The following is an 18,937-nucleotide window of genomic DNA, read 5'->3' on the forward strand; positions in this document are numbered from 1 at the left end:
GTACAAGGAGATAGGAATGGATCAATTTGCATTCTTCTACATGATAACCACCAGTTGTGCCAGCACCATTTGTTGAAAATGTCCCGTCCCCCCCCCCCCCCCCCCACGGCCCTCATTGGATGTTTTTAGCTCCCTTGTCAAAGGTCAAGTGACCATAGGTGTGTGGATTCATTTCTGGCTATTCAATTCTATTCCATTGATCTACCTGTCTGTCACTGTACCAATACCATGCAGTTTTTATCACAATTGCTCTGAAGTAAAGCTTTAGGTCAGGCATGGTGATTCCACCAGAGGTTCTTTTATCCTTGAGAAGAGTTTTTGCTATTCTAGTTTTTTTGTTATTCCAGATGAATTTTCAAATTGCCCTTTCTAACTCAGTGAAGAATTGAGTTGGAATTTTGATGGGGATTGCGTTGACTCTGTAGATTGCTTTCAGCAAGATAACCATTTTTACTATATTAATCCTGCCAATCCATGAGCATGGGAGATCTTTCCATCTTCTGAGATCTTCTTTAATTTCTTTCTTCAGAGACTTGAAGTTCTTATCATATAGATCTTTCACTTCCTTAGAGTCACACCCAGGTATTTTTTATTATTTGTGACTATTGTGAAGGGTGTTGTTTCCCTAATTTCTTTCTCAGCCTGTTTATTTTTTGTGTAGAGAAAGGCCACTGATTTGTTTGAGTTAATTTTATAACCACCTACTTTGCTGAAGTTGTTAACAGGTTTAGGAGTTCTCTGGTGGAATGTTTGGGGTCACTTAAGTATATTATCATATCATCTGAAAATAGTGATATTTTGACTTTTTCCTTTCCAATTTGTATCCCCTTGTCCTCCTTTTGTTGTCTAATTGCTCTGGCTAGGACTTCAAGTACGATATTGAATACATAGGGAGAAAGTGGGCAGCCTTGTCTAGTCCCTGATTTAAGTGGGATTGCTTCAAGTTACTCTCCATTTAATTTGATGTTGGCTACTGGTTTTCTGTAGATTGCTTTTATTATGTTTAGGTATGGGCCTTGAATTCCTGATATTTACAAGACTTTTATCATGAAGAGGTGTTGGATTGTGTCAAATGCTTTCTCAGCATCTAAGGAGACGATCATTTGGTATTTGTCATTGAGTTTGTTTATATAGTGGATTACATTGATGGATTTCTGTATATTAAACCATCCCTGCATCCCTGTAATGAACCCTACTTGATCATGATGGATGATTGTTTTGATGTGTTCTTGGATTCGGTTTGCGAGGATTTTATTGAGCATTTTTACATCTGTATTCATAAGGTAAATTGGTCTGAAGTTCTCTATCTTTGTTGCGTCTTTATGTGTTTTAGGTATGAGAGTAATTGTGGCGTCATAGAATGAATTGGGTAGAGAAGTTCTGTTTCTGTTTTGTGGAATAGTTTGAGGAGAACTGGAATTAGGTCTTCCTTGAAGGTCTGATAGAACTCTGCACTAAGCCCATTTGGTCGTGGTCTTTTTTTGTTTGGGAGACTGTTAATGACTGCTTCTATTTCTTTAGGGGATTTGGAGCTGTTTAGATTGTTAATCTGATCCTGATTTAACTTTGGTACCTGGTATCTGTCTAGGAAGTTGTCCATTTCATCCAGGTTTTCTAGTTTTGTTGAGTATAGCCTTTTGTAGTAGGATCTGATGATGCTTTGGATTTCCTCAGGTTCTGTTGTTATGTCTCCCATTTCATTTCTGATTTTGTTAATTAGGATATGGTCCCTGTTCCCTCTAGTTAGTCTAGCTAATGGTTTAATCTATCTTGTTGATTTTATCAAAACAAAACAAAATAAAACAACCCCAGTTCCTGGTTTGGTTGATTCTTCGATTAGTTTTTTTTGTTGTTGTTGTTGTTTCTACTTGGTTGATATCAGCCCTGAGTTTGATTATTTCCTGCCATTTACTCCTCTTGGGTGAATTTGCTACCTTTTGTTCTAGAGCTTTTAAGTGTGCTGTCAAGCTGCTAGTGTGTGCTCTCTCGAGTTTCTTTTTGGTGGCACTCAGAGCTATGAGTTTTCCTCTTAGGAGTGTTTTCATTGTGTCCCATAAGTTTGGGTATGTGTGGCTTCATTTTCATTATACTCTAAAAATCTTTAATTTCTTTCTTTATTTCTTCCTTGACCAAGTTATCATTGAGTAGAGTGTTCTTCAGCTTCCATGTCAACGTTGGTTTTCTCTTATTTTTGTTGTTATTAAAGATTAGCCTTAGTCCATGGTGGACTGATAGGATGCATTGGATAATTTCAATATTTTTGTATCTGTTGAGGCCTGTTTTGTGACCAATTATATGGTCATTTTTGGAGACGGTACTATGAGGTGCTGAGAAGAAGGCATATCCTTTCATTTTAGGGTAAAATGTTTTGTAGATATTTGTTAAATCCATTTGTTTCATAAATTCTGTTAGTTTCACTGTGTCTTCATTTAGTTTCTATTTCCAGGATATGTCCATTGATGAAAGTGTCACGTTAAAGTCTCCCACTAATTTTGTGTGTGGCGCAATGTGTGCTTTGAGCTTTACTAAAGTTTCTTTAATGAATGTGGATGCCCTTGCATTTGGAGCATAGATATTCAGAATTGATAGTTCCTCTTGGAGGATTTTACCTTTGATGAGTATGAAGTGCCCCTCCTTGTTTTTTGTGATAACTTTGGGTGGAAAGTCGATTTTTTTTCTATATTAGAATGGCTACTCTAGCTTGTTTCTTAGGACCATTTGCTTGGAAAATTGTTTTCCAGCCTTTTACCCTGAGGTAGTGTCTGTCTTTTTCCCCAAGGTGAATTTCCTGTATGCAGCAAAATATTGAGTCCTCTTTATGTAGCCAGTAAGTTAGTCTATGTCTTTTTATTGGGGAATTGAGTCCTATGGTATTAAGAGATACTAAGGAAAAGTAATTATTGCTTCCTGTTATTTTTTTTTGTTAGAGTTGGGGTTCAGTTCTTGCATCTGTCTTCCTTTAGGTTTCTTGAAGGATTACTTTCTTGCTTTTTCTTGGGCATATTTTCCGTCCTTGTGTTGTAGTTTTCCCTTTATTATCTTTTGACGGGCTAGATTCGTGGAAAGATATTGTGTGAATTTGGTTTTTTCATGGAATATTTTGTTTTATCCATCTACAATATTTGAGGATTTTGCTGGGCATAGTAGCCTGGGCTGGCATTTGTGTTCTCTTAGTGTCTGTATAACATCTGTCCAGGATCTTGTGTCTTTCATAGTCTCTGGTGAGAAGTCTGGTGTAAATCTGACAGGTCTGCCTTTATATGTTACTTGACCTTTTTTCCCTTATTGCTTTGAATATTCCGTCTTTATTTAGTGCATTTGTTGTTCTGATTATTATGTGTCAGGAGGAATTTCTTTTTTGGGCCAGTCTATTTGGATTTCTGTAGGCTTTTTGTATGTTCATGGGCATCTCTTTCTTTAGGTTTAGGAAGTTTTCTTCTATAATTTTGTTGAAGATATTTTTACTGGCCCTTTAAGTTGAAAATCTTCATTCTCATCTACTCCTATTATCCGTAGGTTTGTTCTTCTCATTGTGTCCTGGATTTTCTGGATGTTTTAAGTTAGGATCTTTTTGGATTTTGCATTTTCTTTGATTGTTGATTCCATGTTCTCTATTGAATCTTCTGTACCTGATATTGTCTTTTCCATCTCTTGTATTCTGTTGCTGATGCTCACATCTATGGTTCCTGATTTCTTTCCTAGGATTTCCATCTCCAGAGTTGTCTCCCTTTGGGTTTTCTTTATTGTTTCTACTTCCATTTTTATATCCTGGATGTTTTTGTTCAATTCTTTCATCTGTTTGGTATTGTTTTCCTATAACTCTTTAAGGGATTTTTGTGTTTCCTCTTTAAGGGCTTCTAGCTCTTTTCCTGTATTTCCTTCTTAAAGTCTTTCCTCATCATCATGAGAAGTGACTTTAGATCCATGTTTTGATTTTCTGGTGTGATGATGCTGTGGTGGGCAAGTTTGGTTCTGATGGTGCCAAGTAACCTTAGTTTCTGTTGCTTCTGTTCTTATGCTTGCCTCCTGGCATCTGATTATCTCAAGTGCTTTATGCCCTCAAAATATTTGATTGGAGCCTGTCCTTCTTATAATCTGGTTTGATTCAGGACTCCTCAGAGTCTAGCTTTCTCTGTGATCCTGTGATTCTGGGCTCCTGTGTACCTGAGATTCTGGGTGCGTCAGAGTTATTGGCACTCAAATTTCCTCTGAGACCCTGAGATCCTGGTGTGACCAAGCTCCTGTTATCCAGGGATCCTGGAATCCTAAGATCCTGGGCCTGTTACAGTGTCTGTAAGTGGTGTCTCCTCTGAGAACCCTGGGTCTGTCTGGTGTGTTTGAAACCAAGGTATCCCAGTACTGATCAAAAGAACCTGAGGTGCTGGTCAGGCAGGGCTCCCGTGTCCTTGCTCCTGCTGTCACAGGCCTGTCACAATTGGATTGGAACCGATTTTGTGGTACTCTCACCAGTGATCCTAAGATTGTATGGAGAGTCCTCTGGGGACCGTGGGGTCGTTCGCTGAGTTTGCTCCCATCTGCTGAGTTTGTGCCCAATGCGACCTGGAGCTGGCACCACCGGAAGGGGCGTATCTACTTTTATGTTGAGGTCCTTCATTCTTCCACATGTAGACATCCAGTTAGTCCAGCACCATTTGTTTGAACATGCTTTCATATTTCCAGTAAATGGTTTTGGCTTTATGAAAAATCAAGTGCCCATAGGTATGTGGGTTTATTTCAATTCCATTGATCAACATGCCTGTTTCTTAATAATACTATGCGGTTTTTATTATTACTGCTAATTAGTACAGATTGTGGTCAGGAATGGTGATTCTTCCTGAAGTTCTTTTATTGTTCAGGATTGTTTTGGCTATCCTGAGTTTTTGGTTTTTCCATATGAAATTGGAAATTTCTCTATAAAAAGTGCGTTGGAATTTTTATGGGTATTGCATTGAATCTGTAGATTGCTTTTGGCAAGATGATCACTATATTAATCCTACCTATCCATGAGCATGGAAATCTTTTCATCTTCTGATATCTTTTTCAACTGTTTTCTTTATTGACTTGAAGTTCTTGTCATGCAGATCATTCACTTTGTGTTAGAGTCACACCAACATATTTTATATTATTTGTGGCTATTCTAAAGGGTGTTGTTTCCCTAATTTCTTTCTTGGTCCATTTTCATTTGTATAAAGGAAGGCTACTGATTTCTTTTGAGTTAATTTTTTATCCAGCCACTTTGAAGGTCTTTATCAGCTATAGGAGTTCTTCAGTAGCATTTTTGGCATTCCTTATGTATCCCATCATAGCATGAACAAATAGCAATACTTTGTCTTCTTCCTTTCAAATTTGTATCCTCTTGATCTATTCAGTTATCTTATTACTCTAGCTAGAATTTCAGTTACTATATCGAGGCAATAAAGATGGAATGGCTAGCCTTGTCTTGTCCATCATTTTAGTGGAAATGCTTTAAGTTTCTCTCCATTTAATTCGATGTTTGGTATTTTCTTGCTATATATTTCTTTGATGTTTTTGGTGTGAGCCCTGTATCCCTGATTTCTCTAATACCTTTAACAAGAATGGGTGTTAGATTTTATCCAATACTTTTTCAGCATTTAATAAGATGAACATGTGATTTTTTTTCTTTCAGTTTATTTATATGGTGGATTATGTTGATGGATGTTCATATATAGAACCATCCAAGCATTCCTGGGATGAAGCCTATTTGATCTTGATGAATGATGATGTCTTTGATGTGCTCCTGGATTGGGTTTGTGAGTATTTTATTGATTATTTCTGCTTCAATGTTCATAAGAAAAATTGCTCTGAAATTCTCTTTGTTGTGTCTTTGTGCAGTTTAGGTATCAGAGTGGCTATGGCCTCATAGAATGAGTTTGGCAGTGTTCCATCTGTTTCTATTTTGTCAAATAGTTTGAGGAGTATTGGAATTAGCTCTTAGAGAGTCTGCTAGAATTTCGAACCAAAACCATTTGGCCCTGGGATCTTTTTGGTTAGGAGACTTTTAAAACTTGCTTGTATTTATTTAGGGGTTATAGGGCTCTTTACATAGTTTCCCAGATCTTGATTTAACTTTGGTTAGTGGTATCTGTCTAGAAAATCATCCATTTCATGAAGATTTTCCAATTTTGTGGAATAAAGGTTTTTGAAATTAAACCTAATGATTCTTTGAATGTCTTCAATGTCGTTTGTTATGTCTCTGTTTTCATTATTGATTTTGTTTATTTGGATTCTGACTCACTTTTTTTGGTTATTTTGGGTAAGAGTTTGTCTTGTTTATTTTCTTAAAGAACCAGCTCTTGGTTCCCTTGATTTATTTTATTTTATTTTATTTATTTATTTATTTATTTATTTATTTATTTATTTATGTTTTTGTTGTTGTTATTTCTAACTGACTGATTTAAGCCCTGATTTTGATTATTTCCTGCCTCCTTCTCCTCTTTGGTGTGCTTGCTTCTTTCCCCCCCTCCCCCCCAGGCCTCTTTGGTGTAATTTTAAGTTGCTGATATGAGAACTTCCTAATTTCTTTATAGAGGCACTTAGTGCTATGACCTTTCCACTTAGAACTTCTTTCATTGTGTCCATATACTTGAGTATGTTGTGCCTTCATTTTGATTGAATTCAGAAAGTCTTTAATGTCTTCCTTTCTCTTGTCCCCGACACAGAGGTCATTGAGTAGAGTTGTTCAGTTTCCCAGAATGTGTAACTTTCCAGTGTTTCTGTTGTTGAAGTCCATGGTGGTCTGATAAGATACAAGGCTTTATTTCATTTTTCTTGTATCTGTTGAGGCTTGCTTTGTGACCGAGTGTATATGGTCAATTTTGGATAAGGATCCATGAGACGCCGAGAAGAAGGTATGTTCTTTTGTGATTTTTGTGAAATGCTATATAGAGGCCTGTTAGATCCACTGGATTCATAATGTCTATTAGTTTCATTGTTTCTCTGTTTAGTTTTTGTCTGGATGTTCTGTCAATTGGTGAGAATGGGATGTTGAGTACTCTCAATATTAATGTGTGTGGCTTGATGTATGATTTAAGCTTTAACAATGTTTCTTTTACAAACTTGGGTACCCTTGTGTTTGGGGCATAGATGTTCAGAGTTGAGATATCATCTTGGTAATTTTTTCCTTTGAGTATAAAGTGTCTTTTCCTGTCTTTTTTTTTCTTTTTTCTTTTTTCTTTCTTCTTTCTTTTCTTTTCTTCTTCTTCTTCTTCTTTTTTTTTTTTTTTTGATTAATTTTGGTTGAAAGTCTATTTTATTATATACTAGAATAGCTACTACAGCCTGCTTCTTGGGTTCACCGACTGGGAGAACTTTTTTCTAGGCTTTTACTCTGAGGTAATGTCTATCTTTATGGCTAAGGTGTGTTTATTGTATGCAGAATACTGGATCCTGTTTTCCCATCTATTCTTGGTTCTCTGCGTCTTTTTATTGGAGGAATTGAGTTCATTATGTTGAAAGACATTAATAACCAGTGATTGTTATTTCCTGTTATTTTGATGTTGGTGTTGCTAGTGGTGGGGGCACATTCTATTTCTTAACTCTAACTTTATTATAACTTAAACCATCTCTTTAGTCTTTATCAATTACTATAAGTTTGAAAAGTATTCAACTCAAATCAGGAGTTTCTAAAAATTATTAATTGATCTAAACAATATTAGTGATGGTTTGTATATGCTTGTCATTTGTCTCATGGGTATGTGAAACTTCCCCACAGTGTCAAATGGGCCCCTGGGGAAAACTGCCGCTTTATTCTCTAGCCCATCTTTTGTTATTCACATTTTCATCCCATTCATCCCCTTTCTGTTTCATGTATGTTTTGAGGCAGGTTTTGGGTGAGTAGCTAGGCTGTCATGTATTCATAATTCCAATTGCCCTGGTATATGATAGTAAGGGTTTCTGTAACTCACTCCCCTTCCTCTCACTGTTACAGCCTTTCCCATTACCCCATTTGTACTCAGCAATCTCTGAAATGATAGTTTCCTGTTGCAAACTATGTTTTTCTGATTTAGGTTTTTTTAAATTTCTGCCTTGGAAACATGAAAATATAGAAATATTCTATATAGCATCTGTTGTTATATAAAAGAAAATGGCTCCAATTGGCTTATAGGAAATGTCACTAATAGAAGGTATGGTCTTGTTGAAGTAGGTTTGGCTTGTTGGAAGACATTTTTCACTGGGGGTTGGGCTTTCAACTTTGATATACTCAAGCCAAGGCTAGTTAGTGGCTCACAGTCTCTTTCTGTTCCCTGCGGATCCAGATGCAGAACTCTCAGATACCTCTCCAGCATCACATCTGCCTGCATGCTGCCATGCTTCCTTCCTTCCATGATGATAAGTGACCAAACATCTGAAACTGTAAGCCAATTTCAATTAAATGTTTTTCTTTATAAGAATTGCCATGGACATGGCATCTCCTCACAGCAATAAAAACTCTAACTAAGACAGCATCATCCATCAGGGAGCTCCTTTCCCAGATGCAGTATTGTCTTACAATGTATTATCTCCCCTTCTGCATGGCATACAATTAGGGTAACATCAGAAAGCTTTTGTTAGTTCTTACGTTGTGATCCTGTCACAATGAACATTTATACTGTAGTATCCACAAAAGGATATTGAAACAAAAATAATGAAAAGCCCCTACTGACAGCACATTTTAAAGACTTGTTAGTTTACTACTGGGGATGTTTTTAATCATGCACAATCTGTATCAGCCTTAAATGAATTCATTTTCCAGAGAATCTTCATATATGTGGTAAATATGGGAAAGTCTTGGATCAAGGCTCAAAGCATTTTGCCCATCAACATATGACTACTGAAGAGAAGTCTTACAAATGTAGTGATCTTGGGAATGATTTATGAATCCTCACAATGTACACTTAAAAAAAAACTACAAATGATACTAGAGAAAACTGCAATAAGTGCTGATGTCATAACCACAGATATTCCTCTAGTAAATCACTAATCCTGAACAGACATAAAAAGTATGCATATAAGAAAAGAACTTTGCAAATATAAAGAGCGTGACAAATGCTTTAGTTTCTGTTCAAACATCAAAGTCCAAGAATGAATTTACCCTAGAGAACAATGCATAAAAGAAGAGAATGATAAATCCTTTGATTCTAAATGCAACTCATGAGAAAAATGAATCTATACTAGAGAGAACCACACCAGTGTAGGAAATTTAACAACAGCTAAAAACAAAAACAACAACAATCAGCTACCTTACAAATTGAAGCAGTGACCGATGCAGGCTCTAGAAAACCTCTTAGAGTGTAGGCCAGCTACAGTTAAATGTTTTCCTTTCTGAGATTTGTAGTGTTTGCGCTGTCTCTTAACATGGACTATTCGGACTATTCTCTTAGCTGCCTGTAAAACAGGTTTTTTTTGTTTTTGTCTTTGGAACAAGATATAGAACTTTCAGTACTTCCAGTGCCAGGCCTGCCTGGGTTCTGCCATGCTTTCTGCTGTGATGATATGGATTGAACCTCTGAGCCTGGAAGCCAGCCCCAATTAAATGTGGTCTTTTATAAAAGTTGTCTTGGTCTTAGTGTTTCTTCACAGCAGTGGAAACGCTAAGACATTCATGTAGCAGTACGTCAGTCATAGATTCCCTTCTTGACCCTGTGATTCTTCCAGTCATTGCTTTTTGGCCAACTTTCAGTGCCAATATATATTTCCTTTGGGGGCTGACCGCCATGCAATCCAGAAAGGCACCTGTTAATTATAAAATAGTCTTGGTGCTATTGCTCTGGTGGGTATACCTGGCCCAACATGTTGGTGCTGCAGGTCTAGGAGTCAGCATCTGAGGACAGCCACTGATAATATTTTTTGCTCAGCAATTTGTGGAGCCCTTTTAGCAGTTTGAATGCTATACCAGCATATCCATGACATTTTTAGATAATAAGTGGTATACTGACTTCTCAGCATATTCCTAAGGGATGTATTAAACCAAGTGATATTTTTCTTATATTTTTTATATAGCTTATTAGAGTATTATCAGATTGCAGCTTTCTTATGGAATGTTTGTAGTTTTTGAGTTGAAGACATACACTTCCAAAATTATGTAATTTGGGAAGACATGCTTTCCTCATTTTCTTGTTTGACACATTGAGAATGCAGTAAGTCTTATTTGTTCTTTGTAAACATTGATGCACTGTCGTGAGTTAGTGTGGAGCTGTTGCCCATTTTTGTCTTCTAAGAACAGTAGAATGATGGCATCTCTCTTCAGATTTTGTAAGGACAGGATTAGGATGTTGACCACTGTCTTGATTATGCTGAGGTATCTTCCTTCTGCTTTCACATTCTTCAGTGCTTTCATAGTGAGCTAATGTAATATTTTGCCCTGGGCCTTTCATGGCTATGTTGACATGTTGTGTGTCTTCTCTCACTGACTTTTACATATTTTGAGTTGTTTGGTTTGTGGATGTTGATGCAGTCTAGCATCCTTGGCATGAAAGATTCCATTCCCTTTATCCATTAGGGAGAAGCTCTTTCTCAATGAACATCCCTGCAACTGGCCTATGATTTTTTTTTTCCTTTGTAAATAATTTCTTTTACTCATCTGCTCTTTTTATCAAGGTAAAGCCAGCTTTGTGTGCTAACTTTATAACATTCCTTTTCATTTTGTATTCTGTAATATTCTCTTTGCAAGATTATAATAGGTTTTAAAAAAGAGTTGGAAATTTCACTGCTGAGTCTGTCCCCAGTGCTCACACATTATTAGTGGAAACATTGTGTAAACATTTGCTCAGCAATTGTCTGGCCTATTTTTATGACATAAAAGGTTGATATTCACTTGTTTTTAGGAAATGATAATTTCCCCTTCAATTCTCATTAATTTCATGCCTTTTTACAGCATGTCATTTATTTGTTATTCCCCATTGTTACACTAAACTACATAGGCAGTGTCATAGAATGAGATCATACAAATGTTAGTTAAATGTCTAGAGAACTATTTGACATGAGAGAAATATAATGTCAATATAATACATAAAAAGAGTTGCATATATGCTAATATCACAGTCAAGACAGCTTTTTGTAGTAATAGTATTTCAACATTCAGAATGAATCCTTATTTTTCAGATACGCAGTTTGTGTGTGTATATATATGTATGTATGTATACATATTACATATATTTGTATGCCTATATGTGGATGCATGTGTGTGTATGTATGTGTATATATGTATGTGTGTATATATGTATGTGTATATGTATACATACACACACACACACACACACACACACACACACACACACACACACACATGATAGGAAACCATGCTGCAAATTTTTACTTTCATTTGGAACTACAAGGATTATTATCATAAGAGCCAGGAACTGAGGATTGTCACTGGAGTCATATTTATTACTAATTTGGAACCTGAGAATTGCCTAGAACAATACTAAGACATATACGTATGCATGTTGTAAAAGATGTTTCCAACCGTGATAGGATTTTGACAGATCTGAAATAATGAGTGAATCATTTCAAGGTCATACCCTAAAATGACTCACTTTATCTCTGTGTACATCCTCTTATGCATAGCAGCCATCAGAGAGTTTCAGCCATATTGCTTCTTTTTGATTCTGCCTTGACATTGCCTAGAACAGTTCTCAACCTGTCTGTCTTAATCTTGTTTGGGTCAGTTGACCCTTTCATAGAATTTGCCTAAGATTACCATAAAACACATAATTCTGATGGACTTTGGAACTGATATACCATTCCTGTACCAATATACAGGTGGGTCTGCCACATCATCTTAGGAGTTCCCAGTACTGTATTAGAAGGTCTCAGTATTGAAAAGGTGGAGAGGCATTGGCTTAGAACATTTATCACATGGACATTCCATTTAAAGATATATTTTTCCTCAATTACAATATCTACTTATAAATGCATTCACGTGAATTTCAAGTGGTTAGTATTTTCACACAAAAGTGTGCATGCAACTTAGAAAATACACATTGAAAGGAAGAATAAATTGGAAAGATACATTTTTACTCAGGAACAATGTGAGGACTTCTTAAAGATGAAAATGGCTATATCTAGATCTAATGGCAGTTTGTCAGTTTGAGAAAACCATGTCTGTACTCTAAGGCAACAGGACACACAAGAAAAATTGATGTATCTTCCAGATAGAATGAAATGAAATGTGACTAAAAGGTGAGATGTAATGGCTAATAAAACTCCACTTAGTGCTAGGCATCCATCTTAGTACCCACTAGCCATTTCACCCTGACTCTAGTCCCGAGAAGATCAGTTCCCAGTAATAACCCTGAGTAGTAGGATTTTGCAGCACATATACATGTATTCTGTTTGTGTCTGTTGCCTGCTAAGGTTTAACAAGCTGAGACTGTACTCATTTTCCAAGCTTCACTTAATATCTCATTCCATGCTCTCGGTAGGAATGTTGATAAGTATTCTGGTATCATGTTCATTTTTATGTTTTTTATATGGTTTAGAATTATCAATAACAGAGTTGTATGAATTTTAGCTTCTATATTTGAAGCCTTTATTGTGAAGTTTCAATAATTATTCCAGTTTGTTTTCCTGAAAAAGGAACTCGGAGAGTAACAAGAGGAAGAATGACTGCTTCTCTGCTAAATGTTTCCAAGGTCAGTGTCCTGTCCACATTTCTTTGAAATATTCTTGTTTTCCTTAAACCATTCAAGACTTTATTTCTCTCCCACTGGTAATGTTACCTAAAGTGTTTGTATTTTGTGATTTATCTTTGTTCTTGTTCTCCAATAATCAATTAAGTCTCTAGATTTTTCACTTATAATGGGACAAGCACAGCCTTGTCCCATTATATTTTCACTGGATTTTATACTGAGAGGACATAAATTATCAAGGGCTGAAGTAAGGCAGGGGTAATCAGGTTTCCAGAAACAACCTCATGAATGTGGATCTGCATGTGAATGAAAACTGAAATACTAAGTATATTTTAATGGAAGAATATAATTAGAATATACTCACTGTCTTGAATCCTTATAATAAATATTTGAGCTCCCTAAAGCCACAGATTATGGAAGGAATATGTGGCTTTCTCTTAATATTATAATATTATTAATATATAATATATTATAATATTATTAATATAATATTGATGTTTTGGGGGAGAGATACCAATTGCCATATTCTCTTTTCGGCATTTTATGTCACACAGTGTTCATGGATGTGCAGACATGTGAAATTTGTTTGTCTTTGGAGAGTCTGCCCAGTGCTTAGTGTGGTGAGTTCTCAGGATACAGATAACTATTTTCTATTACCCCATTGTTTTATTTTTTAGAAGTAATTAGTGTACATTTGTATTATAGCACATGGACTATATTAGTAAGAAATTTCTGGAAAGTATTGCCTTGGTACTGTGCATAAACCATAACATTTGAAACATAAATGAGTGTCCTTCTTAAATTCTTCTTCTTTTTTTAAGCAGGAAAAATATTTCATTTATCTTCCTTTTTTTCTCTCCCTTCCCTCCCCGCAAGCTGTGTATTAAATAGGTAAAAACCCTGAAGGGTTGTGTCAGTGTTTCTTTACAGTAATATTTTAATTAACTATATAAATGTTCATCTGCATATTTTTATATACAGTGAGTGATATATTATGCCCCTGAATCCCTGAGTTGTGCATCAAGCCCTTAGGACTGAAGTCAGGCATGGTAGTGAGCTGCAATGTTTGTAGAAAGAAAAGAAGAATAATAATAAAGTTAATATTATAAGATTCAAATTTTCAGTTAAGTCAATCTCATGAGAAATGTTTAAAAAATTTCCTGAACAATTGGTATAATTCTCTCTCAATATAAACACTCAATTTGATAAAAGAGATTTATTCTACTTCATCTGAATGTATTGATTATCACATATGCTATTTATTTACATATAGATAACTATTCTTTACTGAAAGACCATATGGAGTTTATTAAATTGTTATAATCTGAATTGCATATGTCAACTTTGAGAAAACTTTAAATAATTTTAATGCTGTCTAATACTGTTTTTTTTCTATTTACTTTTCAATTGTGAATATTGTCATGAAATAACTGCAGAAAGTAATTGCTTCTGTGTGCCATTTGAAATGCTGAATGGGCTCAGTGATTTTACACTCCTTTTATGTTTATAGAAAAAATTGTGATTCTTAATTAGTCCAACAATTCTGAATTTCATATTCTAACTCTTTGTTGTAGGCAGGGTATTGTACTTAGGTCTCAGGTTGTCCAGCTGAGCATTTTACATAGTATTAAGTGAGACCCAGATGTAGACAGGATTGATATAGTATCCATAGGTGAGCAGGGCTGATAGTTATACAATTTAAAAACACAGTTTTACTTATTGTAACTTGACTACTTGTGATTCTATTTGATAGCAATCCATACTTCATAAATATATATTTCTGCATCTAGGCCTCAAATGTGTATATTATATTCCCTAAAAGTTTGCTGATTATGATTCTGTTATATCATTGTGTTTCAGAGAAATAGAAAATACAATAAAGACTTTGACTATTTTAGATAGCATCTTTAATTCAAATTAAATTTCAATTTACATTTATGTATGTTGATATACTTGCTGAATTGTTGCATATGTGTGTATTTCTACAGCCTATAAATTTTAGAAGTGAGCATTGGGTTTCAAGGAATTAGAATTAAAATATCTGTTGTGCCATTTAATTTGGGTGTTGGAAAACAACTATGGATCATAGAATCCAAATTGCAGACACATTTTTAAATTAATTGATTGTCAAATCTCCTTTCTCTGTTGCTTAAGTCTTAGAAAACTTTAGAAAGTTCATGAAGAGGACAGAACTTAGAAATGTCACCAATATTGTATGTCATTTTCTACCTTGTCTGTATAAGAGCACCCTGGAAAACACTTTCATCCAGAGAATATGGAAAACAGGTATTTTCCGTTACAGGATCTGTTAAGATTCAAGGACGTGGCTGTGGAATTCTCACAGGAGGAATGGGAATGTCTTGACTGTGCTCAGAGGGCATTGTACATGGATGTGATGCTGGAGAATTACAACAATCTATTTTTTGTGGGTAAGAATACTCTTCATGTAAAATTCTTGATTCCTTCTTTGAATTTACCTACTATCTGTTTATATAAACTCTCTGAAATATGTAGAGACTCCCAGAATAAGAGAAATTCTGATTACCAACAAAACTTTTTCATTGTGATTCCTTTCAATTTTTCTCCATTCTTTGGAAGAAGATCCAGTGTTGTATTCTGTATAACTTCTCTATATACTGTATCTCTTTTTAATCAAAGCTACCAAGTTAAAAAAAAAAAATTGAATGTTCAGAGCAAGAAAATATATTGCCACACACATAATAATTAGAATATTTTAATTTTACTATTGCATGGAAGTCTTCAGTTAGTTATGAATTTAAAATGCAAAAGGTTTTATATGAAGAGCTGTTGGTTGTGAGAATTTTGTTCTTTCTTATTTACTTTATGAACTGTGATCTCTGTTTAGTCCTCATACAGAATGGTCTTTCTATCATTAGTTCCATGGCAATGTGGATTACATACTGAATTTCTAGATGACCAAAGCTACACAGTGTCCCTATTCACAAAACATAAATAAGGAAATAGAGAAACATTGTTTATATGATCTTTCATAGAAGTCTTTTCTCAAAGTTCTTCATGCTCAGTCACCTATTCGCCCAGCTTTCTGGGAAGTGGTGTGTAAATATAGTTAGAAGGCTATTATCATTTTCTGTCATTTCATATAGATGAGATTTCAGGTTCTACTGAGCATCCATGTAATGGTTGTGAAACAAAAGACCGCTCTTACGAGCTCTATCCTTGAGATTTATCTTAAAAATTTTAGGAAACATGGAATATTGTTTTACTCATTTACTAATCGCTGCCATCTCTGCAGTTTTTTCAGAAAATGATCATATATGTTACAAATATAAGAATGTCTTGGATGAAGACGCACAGCAAATTGTCCACCAGCATTTGAATATCCAAGAGAAGTCTTATAAATGCCATGAGCTTGCTAAAATCACCCATGCATCCACCCAAAATAGTCCTTATAAAATTAACCTCAGAGATACAACTGTTGAATCATCAAAGCTAAACAGACATAGAACTGGAAACATCAGAGAACCTTGTAAATATAAAAATTGTGTAAACTGTTTAAGTGTGTGTTCTATCATTAGTCTAAATCAAGGAATCCACATAAATAAGAAAGAACACAATGGTACAGAGTTTGATAAGATTTTTGAGTCTAAAGAAAAACGCATGCTGAAACCAACCAATAGTGGAAAGAAACCTTACAAATGTAGTGAATGTGAGGAATGCTTCACCCAGCTATGCGATCTTAAAAGTCATCAGCGAAATCATATAGGAGAGAAACTTTGCAAAAGTAGTGAACATGACAACTGTTTTGCCCTCAAAAGTGATCTTAGAATTCATCAGCCAGTTCATACAAGAGGGAAACCTTACAAATGTAATGAATGTATCAAATCTTTTACCCAGAAATCCAGTTTAAAAAGACATCAGAGAATTCATACAGGAGAAAAACCTTACAAATGTAGTGAATGCAACAAATGCTTTTCCCATAAATACATTCTTATTATTCATCAGAAAATTCATACAGGAGAGAAACCTTACAAATGTAATGCATGTGGCAAATGCTTTACCCTGAAAGGAGAGCTTAGAATTCATCAGAGAATTCATACAGGAGAGAAACCTTACAAATGTAGTGAATGTGACAAATCTTTTACCCAGAAAGGCCAACTTATAATTCATCAGAGAATTCATACCGGAGAGAAACCCTACAAATGTAGTGAATGTGACAAATGCTTTATCAAAAAATACAGTCTTGTAACTCATCAGAGAATGCATACAGGAGAGAATCCTTACAAATGTAGTGAATGTGACAAATGCTTTACCCTCAAAAGTGGTCTTAGAATTCATGAGAGAATTCACACAGGAGAAAAACCTTACAAATGTAGTGAATGTGACAAGTCTTTTATCAAAAAAATCTATCTTAGAATTCATCAGAGTGTTCATATAGGAGAGAAACTTTACAAATGTAGTGAATGTGACAAATGCTTTATGCACAAATGCAGCCTTAGTAGTCATCAGAGACTTCATACAGGAGAGAAACCTTACAAATGTAGTATATGTGACAAATGCTTTACCAGCAAAGGCTATCTTGGAAGTCATCAGAGAATTCATACAGGAGAGAAACCTTACCAATGTAGTGAATGTGACAAATGCTTTACCCACAAAGGCAGTCTTAAAAGACATGAGAGAATTCATACAGGAGTGAAACTTTACAAATGAAGTGAATGAGACAAATCTTTTACCAAGATAGACCATCTTAGAACTTAGTAGAGAAGACATATAGTAGAGAGACATATAAATGTAGTAAATATGCAGACACTTTACTGTTGGCTCATCTCATAGAATTCTTCAGAGAATATATACAGGAGAGAACCTCACAAATGTGAGAGAAGGCCTTTTCCCGAATCTCATATGTAACAATATATCTGGAAATTTATAGCGGGGGTGGGGGAGGAACTCTTCACAGGAAAAAAATGTAGCATGTACTTTATCCAGGTGGTATTTTCCATGGCACTTGAGGCTCCATACTAGAAAATTATTATGAACATGACAAACTTGTAAAAGTCTTCAAGTCTTAGAAGCAAGTATTTTTGCTGAGAGAAACTCTGAAAATATGACAATGAAGAAAATTACTTATTCTCAAATATTTCATGATGGAGACAAAGTGAGAAAGCCAGAAGATGTGGTATTGTGTAACAGTGCTTTGAAACCAAAATAATTCAATGGAAAAGGAAAGTGATTATTGCAGCTAATATACCTCTCAAAAATAATACTGAAACTAATAGCATTCTGTATGTTTAACTCAAATGAAGAAACTCAGACAAATTATACTTCTTAAAAGAGGATAGATAGGACCAACTGAGCCACCAACATAATATGGTCTTTATCCTGTTGATATACCTACAGATATGCAGTTTTCTCCCAGTGTCTAGTATTCATGATCTGTATCATATTCTGGTTTCAAATTTCTGCATAGCTAACTGTCTTTGTGTCCCTTGTGCTGTTGTCAACAACTTCTTGCTCATATTCCTGTATGTAACTACAATAAAATTCATTGGTTTATGAACTTAGACTTGGTTGTTTTAAGTCTCCACTTTGGGTGGGTAAATGAATACACATGTTGCATCTCCCCAGAAAAAAATGTCTCTCCTAAAACATAGGTGAACCCACTAAGATTTTCTGCAAACTTGTAACATAAAATTAATACTGCAGCAAAGTTTTTCATTCTATGGGTAGTGATCCTTTTGGGAATGGAATGACTCTCTCATAGGGGTTGCTTAAGACCTTTGGAAATGGATATGTCTGATTGTCTTAGGACTGAGACACCATTCTTTTGCCTCCAGTTGAGTTTACTGCATAAGAATACTTTGAATTTTATGACAGAGCTATATAGCATTATGAAAATTGGAACCACTGTACTAAAGAGAATGCATTTGTGTTAAATAAGGAAGACTGTGTTTAATACTCCGGACTTATTGCTATAGTAGTACTAGGTTAAGTTAAAATGGCTCCACACAGAAAGAATGTAGAGTCTTTAGGAACCTGAGAGATAAGGCTGTTCCCTTTCTTGAATTCGAAGAAGAGTGAAAGATCTACCAAAAACCAAATGAAAATATTGCTTCAGAGTTGTCAGTGACAGGTATCATCCACTGGACTGTATCCCAATGTGGCTCTCAACTCATACTAATATTCCTTGATTCAACCAAACTACTCTTAGAAACAATCCTACTCATGGGCGAATACTACAAACCATTGTCATGTCCTGTCCTGTTGCACCATAACACCCCACTCTGTATACCAGAAGGAATGAATTATATTTGAGTTATTTTTATAATAAG

General features: G+C 35.3%; 1 protein-coding gene across 9 annotated transcripts in view; it reads left to right on the plus strand.

Annotated features, from left to right (window-relative positions):
- Nucleotides 1–18,169, plus strand: part of Zfp946 (zinc finger protein 946) — a 32,508-nt gene extending 14,339 nt beyond the window's left edge. For 2 of the 9 annotated variants that reach the window (XM_030250110.1, NM_001331196.1), the window contains 6 exons: nucleotides 5,648–5,771; nucleotides 8,277–8,373; nucleotides 12,577–12,632; nucleotides 13,184–13,249; nucleotides 14,932–15,058; nucleotides 15,904–18,169. In XM_030250110.1, coding sequence (XP_030105970.1) covers nucleotides 12,603–12,632; nucleotides 13,184–13,249; nucleotides 14,932–15,058; nucleotides 15,904–17,318 — 1,638 coding nt within the window. In that variant the 5' untranslated portion in view covers nucleotides 5,648–5,771; nucleotides 8,277–8,373; nucleotides 12,577–12,602 and the 3' untranslated portion in view covers nucleotides 17,319–18,169. Of the gene's footprint in view, nucleotides 1–5,647; nucleotides 5,772–8,276; nucleotides 8,374–12,558; nucleotides 12,633–13,183; nucleotides 13,250–14,931; nucleotides 15,059–15,903 lie in introns of all 9 variants that reach the window. The other 7 variants (NM_198003.3, NM_001331197.1, NM_001331195.1 and 4 more) reach the window with 6 other exon arrangements.
- Nucleotides 18,170–18,937: the final 768 nt, after the last annotated feature.

This window comes from Mus musculus, chromosome 17, assembly GCF_000001635.26.
Source record: "Mus musculus strain C57BL/6J chromosome 17, GRCm38.p6 C57BL/6J".
In the NCBI taxonomy this organism is placed as follows: Eukaryota; Metazoa; Chordata; class Mammalia; order Rodentia; family Muridae; genus Mus; species Mus musculus.